At 47.6% G+C, this 19,779-nt stretch overlaps 1 protein-coding gene across 1 annotated transcript; it reads left to right on the top strand.

Moving 5' to 3' along the window:
- The first annotated feature begins 1,319 nt into the window (after window positions 1–1,319).
- On the top strand, window positions 1,320–19,382 carry cpeb2 (cytoplasmic polyadenylation element binding protein 2). Its single transcript, XM_061684327.1, is given in 11 exon segments — window positions 1,320–2,021; window positions 3,340–3,456; window positions 3,458–3,589; window positions 7,772–7,862; window positions 10,036–10,086; window positions 10,656–10,679; window positions 11,712–11,876; window positions 15,650–15,858; window positions 16,350–16,464; window positions 16,542–16,723; window positions 16,936–19,382. Coding segments are annotated over 11 exon segments (1,695 nt in total). The 5' UTR covers window positions 1,320–1,640; the 3' UTR covers window positions 17,164–19,382.
- The last annotated feature ends 397 nt before the right edge of the window (window positions 19,383–19,779 follow it).

A 19,779-nucleotide genomic window follows, 5' to 3' on the forward strand; every position in this document is an offset into this window, starting at 1 on the left:
TCGAGACGTGCGGTTATTCGTGCGGAGAGAGAAAAACAGTGGGCAGAGGACGTACCCGTGGGGTGTCCCGGTGCCGCTATATGCCATATGTCCAAATTCCATCTACGGAAAGGGTCCAGTCGAGCGCATGTCGTGAATTGTTGCACAGAGACCGTCGTGAGAGCGCCTGGTGGCGCAGTAGCCACGTCGACGAACGCGTAATGTGAAAATCGCAACCTGGTAAACGCTGGAAGTGTCCTCCGACAACATCGCGACATTCCGCAAACCGCCACAGAACGCACAAACGGCAACACACTCATTCGCATCTGCAGCAATTACAGTTAAGGACGAACTCTTTTCAATTGTAGGCATGCTAACTTTCCAAAATAGGGCTTCAAGCCCAGTGTGTTAGGGTCTTAAAGGAGGTTTGAGGTTTCGAATTTGGGTTTCAATTTAAGAATGGGATTTGAAAGTAGGGTTTTTTGGTTTTAGGTTTTAAGTTAGGGCTTCTCGCCTGGTTGAGGTATTCAAAATAGGGTTTCAAGACAGGGTTATGGTTTCAAGCCTGGCTTTGGAGGTTGTACTTAAGATTTCAACTGTGGTTTTAGGTCTGGGTTATGTTTCTAAACAAGGGTTAAAAATAAGGTTTCGAGGCCAGTGTTCGGTGTTAAAACTCCGGTTTCGAGACAAGCTTAAGGTGTCAAAGTGGGGTTTCCGACTCGAGTCTGGGTTTCAAGTCTGGGTTAGGGTTTTAGACACTTAAGGTTTCAGTGATGGGGTTGCAAGTGTGAGTTTGTGTTGACCTGTGGAGAAGCTAAGAGGGCTGGTAAGACCTCCCTCCCTCCCTACCTCCTTTCCTTTCCTTTCCTTTCCTTTCCTTTCCTTTCCTTTCCTTCCTTCCTTCCGTCCTTCCGTCCTTCCGTACCCGATGTATATTACTTTTATACGGCATTATTTTTAAGGTTAGAGCTGGCAAAAAGGGTGTGGGCCCCACACTGCACTTGCACCAGCGGGGGGGAAATGACGTCAACTCTGCGGCGCTCTTTGCGGGCAGGTCGGCGTGATGCGAGCGTGACGTCGGTTCCGTCTGAGACCTTTAATCCCTTTGCCGCAGCAGCCGAGAAGCGAGGAGGGGGGCGGCCAGCGACGAGCGAACGGCGAGCAAGACCCCCCCCCCCCCCAAACCCCCGGCAACCCTCTCTCCCGTTCAAAAAAAGAAAAAGAAAAAAAAGCGCACTCGGTGTCTGCAAGCTCGCCATATCGACCCAAAGCAAAGCGGGAGCCCGTGCCGGTTCCCCCGCCCTCCTCCCACTCTCCGCCAGACTGCCCCCCCCCCCCGCCCCTCCGCCCCTCCGCACATTGTCATCATTTAAAAGCCAAACGAGGCGGCTCGCTGCTGCAAAACATGCGGGATGAGCCTGCGGGGGTGACACGCACTCCGACGCCGCCGTCCACCGAAGAGGAGCCCGCAGCCCGCAGCAGCTCCGGCCTCCGACCGAGCGCCGCTGCCCGGTGCAGCGGCGAGGCTTCCGTTCGACTCGGGCCGCCCGTGACCTTCAGCTCGGCCGGGAAAGAGTCGGCGGCCTCTTCCTCGCCCTTCGAGCCGGCAGAGGAGGACGCCGCTGCCGCCGACTTCCGTGAATCCGCTCCGCGCCGTCCCAATGGATCCCCCCGTGGCCCACCGCGTCAACAGCGGCAATGACAACATGTTGTCCGGGGGTCTGGGCGCCGCCTTCCCGGAGATGCCGAGCACCGGCGTCGGCGGCAGCGGCGGCTCGTCCTCGCCGTCCCTCCCGGGCTTCGGCACGCCTTGGTCGGTGCAGACGTGCAGCTCGTCGCCCCCTCCCGGCCCCCCGGCTGCACCTGCGCCCTGCAACCCCGCCGCGGACTTCTACGCGGGGATGCCGGCCTCCTCCTGCGTCAGCCCGGCCTTCTTCCAAGGCTTCGGCGGGGCCTTCTCGCCGCAGATCCGCAGGTCGCCCATCAGCCCGCAGATGCTCCACCTGCAGCAGCAGCAGAGGAGCAACTGCAACCAACAGCAGGTAGGCGCCATCGCAGCACAGTGCACCCCCGCGTATTCGCGCTTCTCCATCCGCGGATTCACCTTGTCGTGTCGTGTTTTTTGGGTATTTTTTTATTTTTATTTTTATTTTTTTTTTTTGCTGGGGGATACTTATTTTGTCGCTGGAGCCACTCATGGGCAGTATTTATCGGCAATAGTAATTACGCTTTTTTTTTTTTAACTCAAATCTTCTGAAAATAATTGTTTTTAATGAGTGTCAATTCTTCGCAGATTTTCAATTTTGAATTGTTAATTGTTTTGCTGCCTCCCAGATTTGTAAGCAATTTTTAAATGTTTCTTTTAATCGAGGCAAGGCCTAATTTAGAGTCACGCGCCTCCAGAGTTGTACCACGTTGTGCATTGAGGGATGCAGCATAATTAACAGTTAGAAGAAGAGGCAGAGAAGGTCCCCAACACCGCTGAAACCAAACAGCAGCATCCTGTTCATGGATCCTTCAGGCCTTTCCGTATGTCCAGTTATGACAGACCCGTCCACCCAATTTTGTGTTGGTGTTGAGGTTTCCCAACTTTCCAGGGGACACAAATGCGGACGTTTTGTGAGGTTGTGGCCAAATGCCTGCATATGAGATTGTGTACCTATTGTCTCGTCGTTCATTAACGATATGTGCAAGAACAATCGAACGCAGGGGCAAAATGCGATGCATACATTTATAATGTCATATAATATAATGGCCCTCCCATTGAAACCAGATCGATGACGTGGCCTTGCGTTAAGAGTGAACACGCAATTTCGCATTTGCTGTTTGCGATCATATTAGTAAATCCGGTTCCGATTGTTTTACAGGTGGAGGGAGAGTTTGAGCAGTAAATCGTCGTAACGATTATAAGACAAATTGTGTCCCGACTCGGAGGAGATAAATGATGCTATTATGATTCTCATTATAATTCACCGTCGTATCACTCTATAACAAATTGTACTTACAGTATATAACAGCATAATTACAATATATTTCTGACGTACGTGCAACAGTTTAATCTTCTGGGGTTTTCTTTTTTCTTCTTCTTGCTTAGATTACAGTGGATATTTATTTATTTTTTAAATTCCTACTCAATGCTACTCTGTGAATTTCTTTTTCATGTCTGTTATGAATACAAGTGTATAGAAAGTTGCTGCTGTGGCGTCATTTCACTCAGAGGATGACGAAAGTATCGATCAACAATCTGCGCAAAGGAACGTGATCCAAAGCAGACCGCATCATCGACATCCCATATCCGTCCGCGCAGCTATCCGATTGCGTCCGTTGACCCCTCCGCGTCTTCCCGCCCTTCGCCCGCAGCACGCGATGAAGCCGTCACCCTGGGGCGCTCACCACGGCAACGGCTGGAGCTCGGGAGGCGCGTCCTGGGGCCGGGAGCACCGCAAGGGGGCGGGCGCCTCGTCGCCCCTCAAGAAGGCCTTTCCAGGGCGGCGTCATCGGACCGCCCAAGTTCCCGCGCTCGGCCGCCGCCTCGCCGGGGCCCAAGTCGTGGGCGGAGGACAACGTGTTCCGCGCCGACGGCAACAGCAACGCCGTGGCGTCCCCGCAGGTACGATTTGACCTTTCTCGGGGAAAAGAAGACGAACGGCGACGACGCGAGCAAACATTTGCTGCGCTCCTGTGACAAAATGCCTTCCGCAAGTCACGATGATGAAGATTTGGTTCCGAGTCTATTTCCAGCGCAACCGCTCCGTTTAGCCTTTCCACGCGCACGTTTCGCTGGGCTGACTTCGATTTTTGGGGAAAGGAAAATCTGCCAGCGCAAACCCAAACACGTCTTTGTCAGTGCTAGCACACTCGGCGAAACGTCGATAGACCATGAAATACAATTGGAATTACAGATGCGACAATTTATCAACAACTAATCGACAACGATATTAATAACCGATTCATTGTTTCCCTGAAAATAGGCCAAATCGACAGTGAATATTCTCGGATTTGTGATTTTCTTATTGTCTGATCGCAGACAATAAGAAAATACAATACATGAATAGAATAATCAGAAAAGACAATTTGCAAATAACTTCTTTTGCTTTGGAAAACAATTGTGAACATTCTGCCCTGTTTTACAGACCGAACAGCGACTTATTGTCCTGTTGTCGAATCAAGGGATGCTAATTAAAAAATGTTTTGTATCCGATTCATCAACAGAGTCATCGATTTATTCCAATAATCGTTAGTCGCAGCCCTAATAATAATGCCTGTCGATCAGGATAATTCCGGGTGGCAGAAAAGGGAGTGACTCCTGCTGAGCGGAACTGAAAACGATGACGTACGCTCGATCTTTTGGGGTTTCCGGAGAATCCCCAAAGGTCTTTTGGACCCAAAACATCCAAAAGAATCCATCGGAAACTGCGGGTGAGGAGAATAAATTGAGTGGATGTCGTGAATAGTTTTACGGAGAAGACTGCGTAGCGCAGTGGTGGTTAAACTTTGGCCCGGGGGCTATTTGTGGCCCGAAGTACATTTTGGGGCCGCTGGCCACTCCAGAATTCTTGACTTTTTTGCTTTTACGACATCCTCATTGTTTTGTTTTTTTCCATACTGTCTAAAATGACAATTTATAATGGCTTAGCATATATTTACCTTCGTTTTTAGCGTGTTAAAGTAATTGAAAGGTGAAGAACTTCCATTTTTCCATTTTCAAGATTGGAAACCGCTGGCCCAGTGGAGGAAGTAACCACCTCTCCTCGGGTTCGTGGAAGACATTTTCTCAAACGTTTGCTTGGGTTGTCTCGTAAATGACGTAACATCATCTTTTGTCTTTTCGTCAAGTACGTGTGACGCCACGCCGAAAAGGTTTATTGCAGCTTGAACGTGTAAATGGCCATAAAAGGGCGTGAGTGGTTAGCATTTCACTTAGTCGGTGTGCTCGGGATGATGAGTTTCGGGGGGGGGGGGGGGGGGGGGCGTAAGGTGTCAAAATGCTCTCTCTTTTTTTTTTTCTCTCTCTCACACGAGCAGAGTTAACAACATTGGCAATGAGCACCGGTACAATTTGATGCGAGCCAATACGAGAGCGGCGTGTTTAATGTCTTTCCCGGAAAATCAAATGATGTCATTTCGTGCCGCCGGCTCACACGGGGAGTGACGCGATTGGACGTGGCGCCTGTGTCGTCGTGCGTTCGTGATCATATCTCGCTGGTGATGGCCAACGTTGGATTGCTGTGTTTTTCTCCCAGCGAGAACAAAAGACAGCGAGATGCCGGACGTCTTTTCGAACCTCCATTTTGTATGCTGGATGTTTACAGTACATTCCAACTCAGAGAGCCATATTTTTAGGAATGCATTTTTGTAATAATGTTGAATTCATAATTGTTATGATTGATGTCAAGTCGAGCTGAAAAGGATTCCATTAAAAAAAATGTATACGGTAAATAAAAAAAAAAAATCTCTGATTTTGCGCGCGGGGCAAAGTCGTGTCTGATATTGAAAAAAATCTGGGGGCATTTTGGTGCCGCGTAACTCCATTGAAGTGAATTGAGGAACTTCTTTTATTCAGGCCATCGCCTTGTCTAATAGAAAAAGGTGCTTTGCTGCCATCTTGTGGCAATTACTCAAATGTTTTCACTTTTACAGCAGGGCACAGTTCATATCGTTGTATAAAATAATAATAATAATAATATAATATACGAAAAACGAATATAATAAATGCGTTTTGCATTGGGAGTCCTCAAATTTTCCCTTCATTGTCCGTATTTTTCCAGTGGCCGTACTTTCTTCCTGAATTGTGAAAAGTGAGGAAAGCGTTACTGGTGGACGATAATAATAATAATAATAATAATAACAATAATAGTAATGCGTTCATTGAATTGATTTCCACAACGATTCAGAGGGTTTGTTGCCCGCTGTTCTCATATTTACGAATGAAATACGTTCGACGGCGTACGTTCAACCGGCGTAAGTTTAGACCAGCTTTGTGCCACCAAATTGTGTCCGCGCCAGGCGCAAGTCAAAGGGCACACCCTCGTTGCGCCGGAACGCCCGAGCTGCCAAGTTGACAAACACGTCAGCGAGCCTTGCGCTTGCACGAATTAGGAAACGGCAGTTTTTTGCGAAATGCTCAGTGTGCAAAAATTGAGCTCTGAGAGTTTTGCAAATTTTCTGATTAAAAAACGCGTTAGAAAACAAAAGTTAACGTTTTTTTTTGGGGGGGGGGGAGGGCTGGAACGACTTGGTGAGATTTCCCGTCATGTCATTTGGGAAAGTTGATTTGAGATACCAGCACGGTCAGGCAACGGCTCCGCGTCGTAAATCAAGGTACGACTGCATTTGAAATGATACAGCATATCTATTGTCCTGTGCGGAATGCCGTTGAAGACGAACCTACGGTCAAGCACGCACGGCTGCAAGATCCAACGATTAGTGGTACGGGTGTTCCAGGAACCGGCAGGCTTCGTTTCCATAAACACTGTCACATCGGGAATTGTTCACATTCCAAGACGTTCGCCTTCCTTCCTATCTGCGTAGTGTTTGGCGCTCGCTGACGCGCACTGCCGGGACGGCTCGCCGCCTTGCGCTAAGCTGTTATGAGATCGCATTTAGGCCGAAAGGACGCTCGGGCAAAGAAAAAAAAAATAAAACGTCAGAGGATAATACGCAGGCCCCGCTGTGTTCACTTTCCATTGGATGGCGCCAATAAAAGAGTTCCATTGTTTTCAACCCAAGTGAGCAAAGATGTCAGAAAAAAAGTCAAAGGTTTTCAGCTTGTCCTTCAATGCAGTCAGATTCTGCAGAAAATGTCAAAGCGAGGTTAGCGTCAAATTGGACGCTACTCCTAATGTCTGGCACCGTGTATTTGCAAAAGTCGTTTTTATTTACTCAACTGCAGATGGGGGGGGACGTCGCGGGACGTCGCGGACGTCGCGGGATGCCTTCACTTGTGCCAACTCGTTTTTGCAATTCTATTTAGCAATTCTTGCAGTAGGGATGGGAATTGCTAAGAATGTCGCGATTCCGATTCCATTACCGGCAGATGAACGAGAGGAGTCGCTTCGATCGAAGTCGGCCGCGTTCACTCCCGCAGCGGCGCAGACGTCGGTTTTTTAAAAGCGCCGTCTCGCGCCTGTCTGCCAAAATACCGACGCCTGGTCTAACCCGCCAACGTGCGGATTTACAACGTCTACGCAAATAGAGCCCTCAGTGTTGTAGTAACACTCGTTACCAATAAGCTGCAACCGTGCACCTGTCAGCATTTGAAAAGCCAAGGGGGACTCTGGAAACGGTAAAAGAGTCCAAGTCGGGTACTCTAATAAGGATTTTCTTGGCTCGTGTTAAATTTGACCCGGAACATTCTATGTGCGCACGGACAGTACGTCAGGCTTAAGTGGATGACTAATCGGGTCGCGCCGGCTATTTGAGGGCCGATTCCGTGTCAACGTATAGCATGAGCTCATCGTGATAGCTGGCCGACAGAATGGTCGCGTCGTGAGGTTCGTTACTGTAATCCCGGTTCTGGTTTCCACTCCTGGACTCTCCTGGCTGGCTGGCCCCGTGGATCCGGGGAATCGTGCGTCCAGAGCGCTGGCGAGCATACCTCGCCGACCCCCGAACTCAATAAATACGGAAAGAATGTTAATCCGGCCGAGCCAAATACTGCGCAGGCTTTATTATGATGATTATTATTATTATTATTATTATGAGACTTATTATTACCCGGACAAATTGCGATGACAAAAACGCTTTTCTCATCTTTTCGTTTTGAAATGATATATTTTTTTTGTGCTTCTAGGACCGCTCGAGGATGTACGAGAGTCTCAACATGCATTCGCTGGAGAGCTCTCTGATTGACATCATGCGAGCCGAGCAGGATCCCATGAAAGGTGAGCACTGCCGAACGCTTTCCTTACCGCGTGTGTGTGTGTGTGTGTGTGTGTGTGTGTGCGTGCGTGCGTGCGAGTGTGTAGAATGCGAGGCCTCCTGGAGAAGTTGTGTAGTGTTTCTGCCCCGGGTTTATTCTCCCCCCCCCGCTGAGAGCTTAATTTGCGCGGGCCCCCAGCTGGGTATTTACACCACCACGCGGTTGTGATCCCGTCGCGACTAAACCCGGAAAACCCACAGGACAGCGGAGGGAACGTTGCCAGTGAACTGTACAGTGAGCCGCCACACATTCGCGCTTCGGCATTCATTAAAATCACCTTTTTGGGGGGAGCGTATGCTCTGTTATTGGCTAACGAACCTATTTCATAAGTTATACAGTTTGTGTATAGGGCTAGTGTGTTTGTTAGTATGCTCGCTAACACTATAGATGCGCCTCATGTGAAGGTGATTTGTTAGCAGTGTTGGGGAGTAACTAGTTACATGTAACGACATGATGTAATTTCATTACGAAATGTAATATTACTGGGAGAAAATGTGAAATTAAATTACAGTTGCTTTTGGAAATTTCCATGATTAGAATTTGAGTGTGTATATATATATATATATATATATATATATTGCTGAATAAGCAGTGATGAATCACCAATAAGCGTTTTGGGGGGTTGTTTCCCCACCCAAAAAGTAAGAACAAAATGAAAAAGAAAAAAAAATATTGAAAAAAAAAAACAAAACACGGTCCGGTGAGTCCGCAGGTGCTCAACCGTGAGTGTGCGGGCGTCCACTGTGACGGTATTTTCATTCGTTCCAATGGGGAAAGATGATTTGAGAGTGTTATCATTTTTTACAGCGTGAGCACGGCCCAAATTAAACTCATATCTCAAGGCACCTGCGTTTGACTTGGGGATATGGCTCATATGTCGTAAAAAAAAATAATAATAATACATTTTAAAAAATTACCGGCTTCAACAATCAAGTTTTTTTTTTTTTGGGTGTAAAAGCAAAAAAAAACTTTCCTTTTCCATGACGCATTGATGAAAGTTTAATCATGTATTTGTTTATTTCAGATGGGCTATGAATACATTTGAAAAAGGTCTTATGTTGAAAACGAAGCGTATGTACTGTAAGGCCGAATGTGAACTCGGCGGCGGGTTCCTTTCCTTCTGGCCCGGCGGTGAGGTCTCGAATTTAGTGGAAAACTGATGTGTGGCCTTCTGAGCTCAGCTGCTGTTCATTAGAGGGACAGTGTCAAATATCCAGCGCACACCTCTGACACTCCGTTGTGTGCTTTCTGGGCTTCTTCGTGCACCCCGATTTTACCTCCCGTCAACGTACATAAGCAATAAGTGACGCTGGTAAAAAAAAAAAAAAAAAAAACGAAACCTAACACTACCGCTTGATGGAAATGATTCATTTGCTCATTCGTCGAGCCTCGCAAAGTTTCATGCATGTGGTTTTTACGTGTAATCCCGCTAAGAAACTAATAGAAACGTATTAAACGGACCATCCCTGGTGGTGGTCATAAAAGCCCCCCTCTGTTGTTCTTGCTGCAGCAGCAGATGGAGAGGACACGGGCTGAGTGCGGCGTGAGGGCTAATGCGTCAGGCTAATTTTAGACGCCGTCGCCCTTTCACACGCTGCGTTTGACAGCCAGCGGCGGGCAGGCCAAGGAGAAGAAGGCGAAGGAGGCTCGGGGGGGGCCGTTGCTATTTTTTGCCGCTCCCGAACATACGAGAGACCGTACATTGACATGGCGCGGGGGGGCAATTTTCAAAATAACGGGTCGTCCCTTGTAAAGCAAAGCGTTTCCCGTCCGGCATTCTCTCGTTGAGAATGTTTTTCCAGCAGCTGTTTGGAACTGTTGAAGCTAAGCTGTCGAGCAGGCCACCCGTGGGGGCCACAGCTTGGCCGGCAATGTTAGACGACTAATTAGTAAAATAAGAGATAATACAACAGCCTTAGCCATAACTTGTTCTTACAAATATAATAATGCTTATGGATAGTAGCTAGTGAAGAAATGAAGCGCTGTGACAAAACGATAGCGTACGCTTATTGACCAGAACAAACGCTGGGGTTAGCTGTGCTAATTTTCAATTGGTCACGAATCGCTGGGTAGCATATGCAGCTAACTTGCGATGTTCCTGCTCAAGGTGACGGAATTTGTGTCTCTTTGGCCAGGCCGTTTTGGATGCCTGAACCCGGCCGCAGACGGGCTCCTCATGCTCAACGGTAATTATGTCTTCACGTCATTGCGGTGTTCACATCCAGCGACACTTACGCGATAATCAAGCAGCGCAAACGGTGCTTTGCAATCTCAATCTGCGCCTCTAAAGGGTTACGAGTGCAGCTAGCTGTCCAGGGTGTTGATTCTCAAATGTGTGGGATGTGGGCTCCCTCTAGTGGTACGCAAAGAATGACTGAATTGGATTAAGCGCTCTTCTTTTTTTTTTCTTTTTTTTTTTTAAATCCAGTACATTACATTTGTTAAGTACTGTTCAATTTTAAGTTCATTTACATTTACAGTCATTAAGAACTGTTTGTATGGTCCAAGTTCCATTTCATTTATGGGCAATACGTTTTCAGTGTATTATTATTGAAGTAGGTGTGTGTGTGTGTGTGTGTGTGTGTCCCTGTACAGTATTTAACCACCGTGCTAATGTTATAATGTCTTACAATAATATTACATTTATTTATTTGGAAAAAGACAACCAATGGTCTCGGGTGTGAAAACGTCGTATGTGCGGTTGATGACTTTTTAGCTCCAAAGACCTGAAACACTTTTCTATATTTGCATGCAGCCAGGAGCTATGGGAGACGTCGAGGTAAACCTTCAACTAATTTATCACCTCTGCCTATTCTGTGGCTTTTTTTTAACCTGCTGTGCTTTTGTTTCTTGCCCAATCTGGATTCAGAGACTCAGCAGCCTGCAATTAACGACTGATTAACGTTCAGTGACGTCACAGAAAATGAATACAGTGTTCCAAGTCGTTAGGCAGGCGCTATTTTTGTTCGTTCTCCGAAACAGTCAATGCAATTTACATAATGCATTTTTTTGATTGATAGATATCCATCCGTCCATTTCCTGAGCCGCTTCTCCTCACTAGGGTCGCGCGGGAGTGCTGGAGTCTATCCCAGCTATCTTTGGGCAGGAGTACACCCAGTACACCCTGAACCGGTTGCCAGCCAATCGCAGGGCACATACAAACAAACAACCATTGGCACCGAAGGGCAATTTAGAGTCGTCAATTAACCTACCATGCATGTTTTTGGGATGTGGGTGGAAACCGGAGTGCCCGGAGAAAAGCCACGCAGGCACGGGGAGAACATGCAAACTCCACACAGGCGGGGCCGGGGATTGAACCCCGGACCTCGGAACTGTGAGGCAGACGCTCTAACCAGTCGGCCGCAGATGGATGGATGGATGGATGGATGGATGGATGGATGGATGAAAAAAGGGGAGATTGGCGCCCCAAATTGGACACTTTTTGGTACTCTTTTGGACAATTGCTCATTTGATTGAATGCTTCAAATCAAAAACAGCTGTGTCAAATGGAAACATTGTAAAATGTAAAATAAAAAAAAAGTCAAAATCATGATTTGGATCGTTTTGCCATCGATGCGCGGTTAAAAAAAATGTCATCTGTGCTGTTGTGTTGTTTTCGTGTTGCTGTTGTGGTCAGTAAAGACGGGCATGCTTGATGTTGTTGGATTGAGCGGGGAGGACGGCTTTGCTCTTTCCAGCTTTCCGTTTCAAATCAGTCGTGGATAATCCTCGCGGGTGCCGAACTAACACGCGACTGCGTTTGACCTTGACGCTTGGTTGGGCCTCACCTGCTCTCAATCTCCTCTTGCAGGGCGCTCTTCTCTTTTCCCCATCGATGACAATCTCTTGGATGACGGCCACGGCAACCCGGGGGTCCCGGGCTCGGCCGGCTGCTTCGCGCATCAGAACGGCGAGCGCGCGGAGCGCTTCTCGCGCAAGGTGTTTGTGGGCGGGCTGCCACCTGACATCGATGAAGGTGAGGATGACGAGCTTTAAACGTGCTTTCAAAGTGTGGTATGCAGGATCCCGCCAGTGGTAGAGTAAATAATCACTACCTACAGTTCAGTTGTATTTAACTTTCAAATTCAATACATTTGCATTTAAACATTAAGAACGGTGTGTTTTAAATATTTATGTAGGTACATTTCTAGTTGACGTTCATGTGCGATTTTTATTGAATCCGTTTTTTGTTCCCGCGAACCCTAGGGTTGAACCTAACCCTAACCACAGTGTGAACTCAATCCTGACCATAGGGTTAACCTGAGCCAGAGATTACATGAGAACTAACAGACTTAGATTCAGTTTCCTAGACTAGGTCAGTGAATAATCAGCCGAGGAACAAACAAGTCAATCTGAGGTATAGTCTGGAAGCTAGGTACATGTACTTACTGTATGTATCTAGCGACTATTAACCAATGGCAAAACTTCTGGTGTTGATAGTTACTGAGCAGGATCATAACAAAAATATGATTAGTGTGTGTGTTGCTTGGTAGACGTGCGTCGGCTGGGGTATTGGTTTGTGTGTTGTTTGGTTAGTGGGTTTGTGTGTGTGTTTCATGAGCGGAACAAAGGACAGGACCCAAAATGGACGACTCCAATTCAAATGGACAGTTTCCATGAACGTTCCTCAGGCCCGTAGCCCTCCCAGTCCATCAGATATTAAAACCCCCTCCCCTGCCGACGAGACGACAACAGCCGTCTCACCGTAAAGACAGGGCCCCCGTCCACGAAACGGGGGCGAGGACGGGGCCTGGAAGGTGGGACCAGAGGGGACTCCCGAGCAGGCTGACGTGAAATGCAGGGTGGACCCGCATCGACCTTGGGAGCCTAAGCTTCATGGTGACAGGGTTGATGACCTTTGTGATGGGGAAGGGCCCAACGAACCTGGGAGCGAGCTTCCGGGACTCCACTCAGAGTGGAATATGTTTGGAGGAGAGCCAAACTCGCTGACCCACTTTGTAGTTCGGGGCCGGTGTCCTCCAATGGTCAGCTGCGGTCTTGTAGGACTGTCCTTGGCGTAGCAGCACTCGGCGCGCTCGCGCCCAGGTCCTCCTGCAGCGTCTCACCAAGGTCAATGCAGATGGAACCGTGGACCCTGGGGCTATGGCAGGAAACAGAGATGGTTGTTAACCATGCACAATGTGAAAAGGCGATAGACCAGTGGATGCACATGGGAGAGAATTGTGAGAGAACTCGACCCAAACCAGCTTCTGAGTCCAGGATTGTGTCTCCTGTGAAGCGAGACATCGGAGCCCAGTCTCCAGGTCCTGGTTCAGCCTCTCAGTTTGTCCGTGGGTTTCAGGATGAAACCCAGATGACAGACTGACGGTAGCATCTATTCAACTGCAAAACTCTTTCCAAAATCGTGAAACGAATTGGGGGCCCCTATCAGATACCACATTCTTGGGAAAACCATGAAACTTGAATACCTGGTTTATCATCAACTCTGCAGTTTCTTTAGCTGAGGGGAGTTTCGGCAGTGCAGTGAACTGTGCCATCTTAGAGAACCTGTCAAGCACTGTGAGAATGCCGGTATTTCCTTTAGACGCCAGTAATCCTGTCACAAAGCCTACGGAAAGGTCTGACCAAGGACGTTGTGGTATTGGCAGGGGTCGCAACTCCCCAGAAGGACGTTGACGAGAGGGCTTGTTAGCAGCGCACACCTGGCAAGCATTGACGTAAGTGATAACATCCCTTCTCACAAAAGCGCTGTTCGACCACAGATTGCGTTTTGGCAATGCCTGGGTGACATGCAGTCCGGTTAGTGTGAGGCCAGTGGATGACTCTTCCCCTTAAGACCTTAAGACCACATAAAGCCTGTTTTCAGGGCAATCTTCAGGACTGAGAGTGTTATTCCGAGCCTCTTTTACCACAGCTTCAATGGCCCACACAAAAAATGGGGCAAAATGGTTTTAGGGTCGGACAAAGAATTCTCTTCGCAGAAAACACGTGATAAAGAATCTGGCTTACCATTTTTAGAACCAGGTCGGTAGGATAACACGGAATTAAATCTTGTGAAGAATAGAGCCCATCTAGCCTGACTCGCATTTCATCTTTTAGCAGACTTAAGATACTCGAGGTTCTTGTGATCTGTCCATACTAAAAATGGAGTCTGAGCCCCTTCTAGCCAGTGCCTCCCTCCACTCCACCAAAGCCACCTTGACAGCCAGCAGTTCACGGTCACCTATATCATAATGTCTCTCGGCTGGAGTCCGTTTTTTAGAGAGATAAGCACAAGCATGTAACTTGCCGTCCTTGAGACATTTCTGGGAGAGCACTCCTTCTATTCCGGCATCAGACGCATCAACTTCTACCACAAACTGCTGTTTGGGATCTGGCAAAGTGAGGACGGGACCGGAGGTAGTGCTCGATTTTTACTTTCTGTAAAGCTGACTGACAAAGCGGGTCCCGGGGTCTGTGTGGCGAGGTAAGATCATGCAAAGGCGAGGCTATTGAACGGAAATTTCTAATGAACTTTCTGTGGAAATCAGCGAACCCCTCAGAACCTTTATACGTCTTTGCGTGACGTGGGAGTGAGCCGATTGGTCACGGCATCAACTTTGCAAGGGTCCATTTTGATTTCACCCGGAGCCAGCACGAAACCCAGAAAAGAAACGGACGCCTTGTGGAACTCGCATTTCTCAGCCTTGACTTAAAGTTCATTCTGGAGTAACCGCTGCAATACAGAGCGGACATGAATAATGTGAGTCTCCTCATCCGGGGAAAATATCCAAATATCGTCCAAATAGACAAAAACATACACATTCGACAGGTCACGCAAGACATCATTGACAAAGTTTTGGAAAACAGCTGGAGCGTTAGTGAGTCCAAAAGGCATTACCAAATACTCAGAATGTCCCGTGGGTGCGTTGAATGCTGTTTTCCATTCATCCCCGTTCCTTATCCTGACTAGATGATACGCATTTCTTCAGTCCAGTTTGGGGAAAACCTTGGCTCTCAAAGGCGGTGGAGATGAGAGGAAGAGGATACCCTGTTTTTCACAGTTATTTCGTTGAGACCCCGGCAATCGATACAGGGTCGCAGGGTCTTGTCCTTTTTGTCCCCAACGAAAAATCCTGCTCCCGCAGGGGATGAAGACGAGCGAATGACCCCGGCTGCCAGTGATTCTTCCACATACTCCTGAACATTACATGGAGGCTTGAACCAGTTCTGGGCGCAATTGCTGCCCCACGACATAACATCACCAGAGGAGCAGTCAATGTTGGGGTTATGTAATTTCAACCAATCATAATTCATAGCGTCAAAAACATGAAAACTAATGCGTTCCGAGTGAGAATCAGGAAATGTTCATGTGAGTGTTTGGGTGCGGTGAGTGATCTTGCCCATAAAACCGCCGTCTGCAGCATGCGCGTCGCGGCGGTGTCTTACTTGGGTCGGTGACGTGGAAACGAGGAATGCTGGAACGTGACAACAAGGTCCGACGAACTGGCGACCACAAAGAATGAGACACGAGGTTAAATGCACGGGGGAAGACAACAACCAGAACACACACACCCATGACAGTATGTTGGTTGGTTAGTTAGTTTGTTGGGTGGTTATTGGGTGGCTGCGTTGGATTTTGTTTTGGTTTGTGTGTCATTAGTGAGTGTACATCAGCCTGAGTGAACCAAGTAGTAGAATGCCAACATCGACGTACAAACAAGTCCCGTACTTCTGTGAGGGCTTCGGTGTTTACGGTTTGGGCAATACTGACAAAAACACGACCCTTTGTTTGCACTCCTCCTCCAGATGAAATAACCTCCAGCTTCCGCCGCTTCGGTCACCTGGTGGTGGACTGGCCGCACAAAGCCGAGAGCAAGTCCTACTTTCCACCCAAAGGATACGCCTTCCTGCTGTTCCAGGACGAGACGTCCGTGCAGGCCCTGATTGAAGCCTGCATGGAGGAGGACGGGAAGCTCTACCTGTGCGTCTCCAGCCCCACCATCAAGGACAAACCCGTGAGTCCGACAGAATCCACCATTAGTACACCATTAGTCTTCAAGGGCACAGTTCTGGAAATGTTCTCGTAATTTCCACGGCAAGTTATGGTGGGGAATTTGGAAATATTCAAAATTGGAAACTTGAAAACAGGGGTCATTGAACGGAAATGTATCACATTCAAGTGTAAATAGAAATATGTTGTTACGTCATAAGAAGATATCCATGCAGAATAGAATGACGAATCTGTACGTCGGTGGCAGTAAATGGTTGGACTCTAGTTGACGACCAGCAGTGAGTAAATTAAGAGCCGACTTTCAATTTAGTACATTCCTCGTTCGTTCCTGTTTATTCTGATAAATTTCGATGGGAAGTTTCCATCGTCCCCGCGACCCTAACCAGGATTAGCGGTGTTGAAGGTCAATGAATGAAAGTTTCCATCATTGAGAATTCCCGGACTTTTGCAACCCTAACTATATCAGAGTGATGGAAAGTAGAGTTACCTCTGCAGGTGCAAATCCGCCCGTGGAATCTGAGCGACAGCGACTTTGTGATGGACGGATCTCAGCCCCTGGACCCCCGCAAGACCATCTTTGTGGGAGGCGTCCCTCGTCCCCTGAGAGCGAGTAATGGCCGCTATTTGGTCTTTTCTCCGTCAGGATCTTCGGGATCAATAACTCTGATCGTCTCGCTTCCCGTCTAGTCGAGCTGGCCACGATCATGGACCGCCTCTACGGCGGCGTCTGCTACGCCGGGATCGACACCGACCCGGAGCTCAAGTACCCCAAGGGGGCGGGGCGGGTGGCCTTCTCCAATCAGCAGAGCTACATCGCCGCCATCAGCGCCCGATTTGTGCAGCTGCAGCACGGCGACATCGACAAGCGGGTACGAGGAGTTCACCCTCCCCACGGACGTCTTAGCGTTTATTCGTTTGCGTGCTGTCGGCATTGTGGCGTTCGCAAAATGCTTATTGGCAGTTTATCCCCTTTTATTCAGTCATTTTGGGGGTTTAAGAAAATACTTTCTGTGCGAAAGAGTCTGGTGCCACATTCTTGTTCCACGTCTGATTCGGTGCCCGCGTCGTGCCGCTTCCGCAGGTGGAGGTGAAGCCGTACGTGCTGGACGACCAGCTGTGCGACGAGTGCCAGGGCGCCCGCTGCGGCGGCAAGTTTGCGCCCTTCTTCTGCGCCAACGTCACCTGCCTGCAGTACTATTGCGAGTTCTGCTGGGCCAACATCCACTCGCGCGCCGGCCGCGAGTTCCACAAGCCCCTGGTGAAGGAGGGCGCCGACCGCCCGCGCCAGATCCACTTCCGCTGGAACTAGAAGCTGTCAGTATAACTCACCCACGCTCATAACGCCAAACCAGGGCTGTCCAACCCACGGCCCGGGTGGCATTTGTGGCTCACCGTCCGTTTTTAATCAGCCTGCATCATTTACTTGAATTCGCACCCGACCGGACAGAAAAGCCGTTAATAAAGAAAGATTTTAATAGGCGTAAATGAATCCGCACGCAAACCTTCCTTCTCGGCTGATCGGTTGCTTTTGCACCGAAGCATTACCGCGATCCAGTTTGACTCTTAACGTCCAGATGTATTTCATTTAAGACAATTCCGGACAATTTCAATCTTGAGGCGACATAATGAGCGGCACGGCTCCGAGGCGGAGTTTCACGACACTTCTCGGACGTTTTTCAACACTTTAAATTGGCTGATAATGCATAAAAATAGCAGGCGATGTTGGGACACGTCAATAGTATGTTTGTGAAAAACAATACATTTTGACCATATTTGGATATAAAAGTTTTCCGGCCGGCGGCGGCGATCTATTCAACAATTTATAATTCTTTGGCATATTTTGACCTGCACTGATGGATTGGTTTGAACGTGTTCAAAGTTGAAGGACGTCAAAGTCTCCCTTGCATCCTTCACATTTTCTGTATGCGGCCGTTGGCAGAAGAAGTTTGCACACCCCCTGCACCACACGCATCGCCGATCACTCAAGAAAGCGGCCGGATTTTGTAGCAGCCACGAGCATCGTTTCTTCTCCATCTCACATCTCAGGCTCTTGTTTTTTGTTTTTTTTTGTGGTACTTTCATCTTTTCTTCGAGGAAAACAAGAAATGGTGTTCTATAAAAAAACATTTGGGGGGGAAATTATTGTTTTTGCGTGTTAGACGAAAAGAAGAAGATATGGGAATGTTTGCGCTCGGGCCCGCTGAGGACACGAACCAAAGGTAGCGAACCGTCGCGGGGTGCAGAACTGCCGACGCGCGCTTTTAGGACGCAAGACTACTGACCGTTAACCTCCTTTCGCAAACGAGATCCTGCAAATCTGCAGAATCGGAGTCGTCACGTGAGAATTTATCCGCATTTGCCTTTCGCACAGAGTTGAGATGGGCACGAAATTTCCGGCTCCGCTTGGCCCACCTCCGGTTTCCGCGTCAGTGCCGTTTTTACAAAACAGTGACCAAAAAAAAAAAAAAAAAAAAAAAGGCGAAACAAGTGATTGATGATTTTCCACGGAACGATACCTCAGAATCGGATCACTGCTCACTGTATTCAACATTTATACGCAACAAGCTATCTTAGGAATCCTCGCTGCTATTAAGAAAGTAACATATATACGAGTCATTGTGTAGGACAAATACTTGATGCTTTTTAACCCTCCTGTCATATATATTATAAATCCGATTTTAAAAAAATGTTTGAAGTAGTTTCTGCGAGTTAATAATGAGATAAATAGCTCTGGGGGGGGGGGAATAAGGCCTAAAAAGAATGGTCGTTTTAGGGGTGACCATTTTTTTCTTTTCTGCAAATAAATGCGCCAAACGGCAATATTTGTATTTGGAATTTGGGAGTTATGTTGCCAGTAGTTCGTCGAATCAAACAAAAATGTTGATTTGACACAAATTTTCACAGTGGAACCTCAATTTCCGTGATTAATCCATTCCGGAAAGTCCGACTAAAACTGAATCGTATGAAAGCCAAAGCAATGTTTCCCGTAGGAAATAATGGAAATCAATTAACCTGTTCCAGACACCCAAAAATATATATTTTTTTATAGAGAACTATAGCTTTACGTACAAAATCAGTGTGAAATAAATAGAAACAACTAATGAAGTGGATAAATGAACATTATTTCTGAAATTTTAATTGTTTTTCACCTTCTGTATGAAATCGCCGACACTGAAATTTCGGTTGTATTGCGTAAAAAGGAAGGGTTCGACAGAAGCCGTATTCCAAAGTGCAAGCTTTTATTAACAACTCCAGTCAATAACAAGCCTCCCGGTGTGCTCGACAACACTCGGACAAGTTGGGGCAGCATCGGCGTAACATCCTGTCAAAAGTCAGGCCTTCAAATTAAAAGCACAAACAGTTTCACCACACTTTCTTTGGCCTATTTAGTAGTCAATTTTATGCTTGGCTATGTAATGCGACCGTTAAAAAGGTCGCCGTGCAAAAACTAGGGCAAACTGAGGTTCCACTGCACTACTTATAAATAGCAAAATAAGAGCAAGTGATCATTATTGCGAGGCTTTACTAGTTTTTTTTTTTTTTTTTCCAGAGCTGTGAATAACATTTACTGGACTCTTTTTTTTTTTTTTTTTTAGTTTGCGACACTTTTGGATAAGTCAAGGAACCCTTATTGCTGTTCCTGCACATAACAAATGTAACAAGAGGGTTAAAAAAAAAAAAGAATAAATAACATTTTTAATGCAGTGATGCATTTATGCATGCTTTAGTGTTTATGTGTCCGTTTACGCTGAAAACGCAGTTTGTGTGATGTTCAGTGGTTGTGTGATTTGAGTTGTTTTTTATTCGTCGTTCGTGCGTGGGTGTTTGCGTGTGTGCGTGCGTGTGTGTGTGTGGAGCAGGCGGGATTTACCGTTTCCAAGGTGACGCAGATACAAACGATTCGATTGGACGATCTTTGGGGACA

Source organism: Phycodurus eques, chromosome 8 (genome assembly GCF_024500275.1).
Source record: "Phycodurus eques isolate BA_2022a chromosome 8, UOR_Pequ_1.1, whole genome shotgun sequence".
Lineage (NCBI taxonomy): Eukaryota > Metazoa > Chordata > Actinopteri > Syngnathiformes > Syngnathidae > Phycodurus > Phycodurus eques.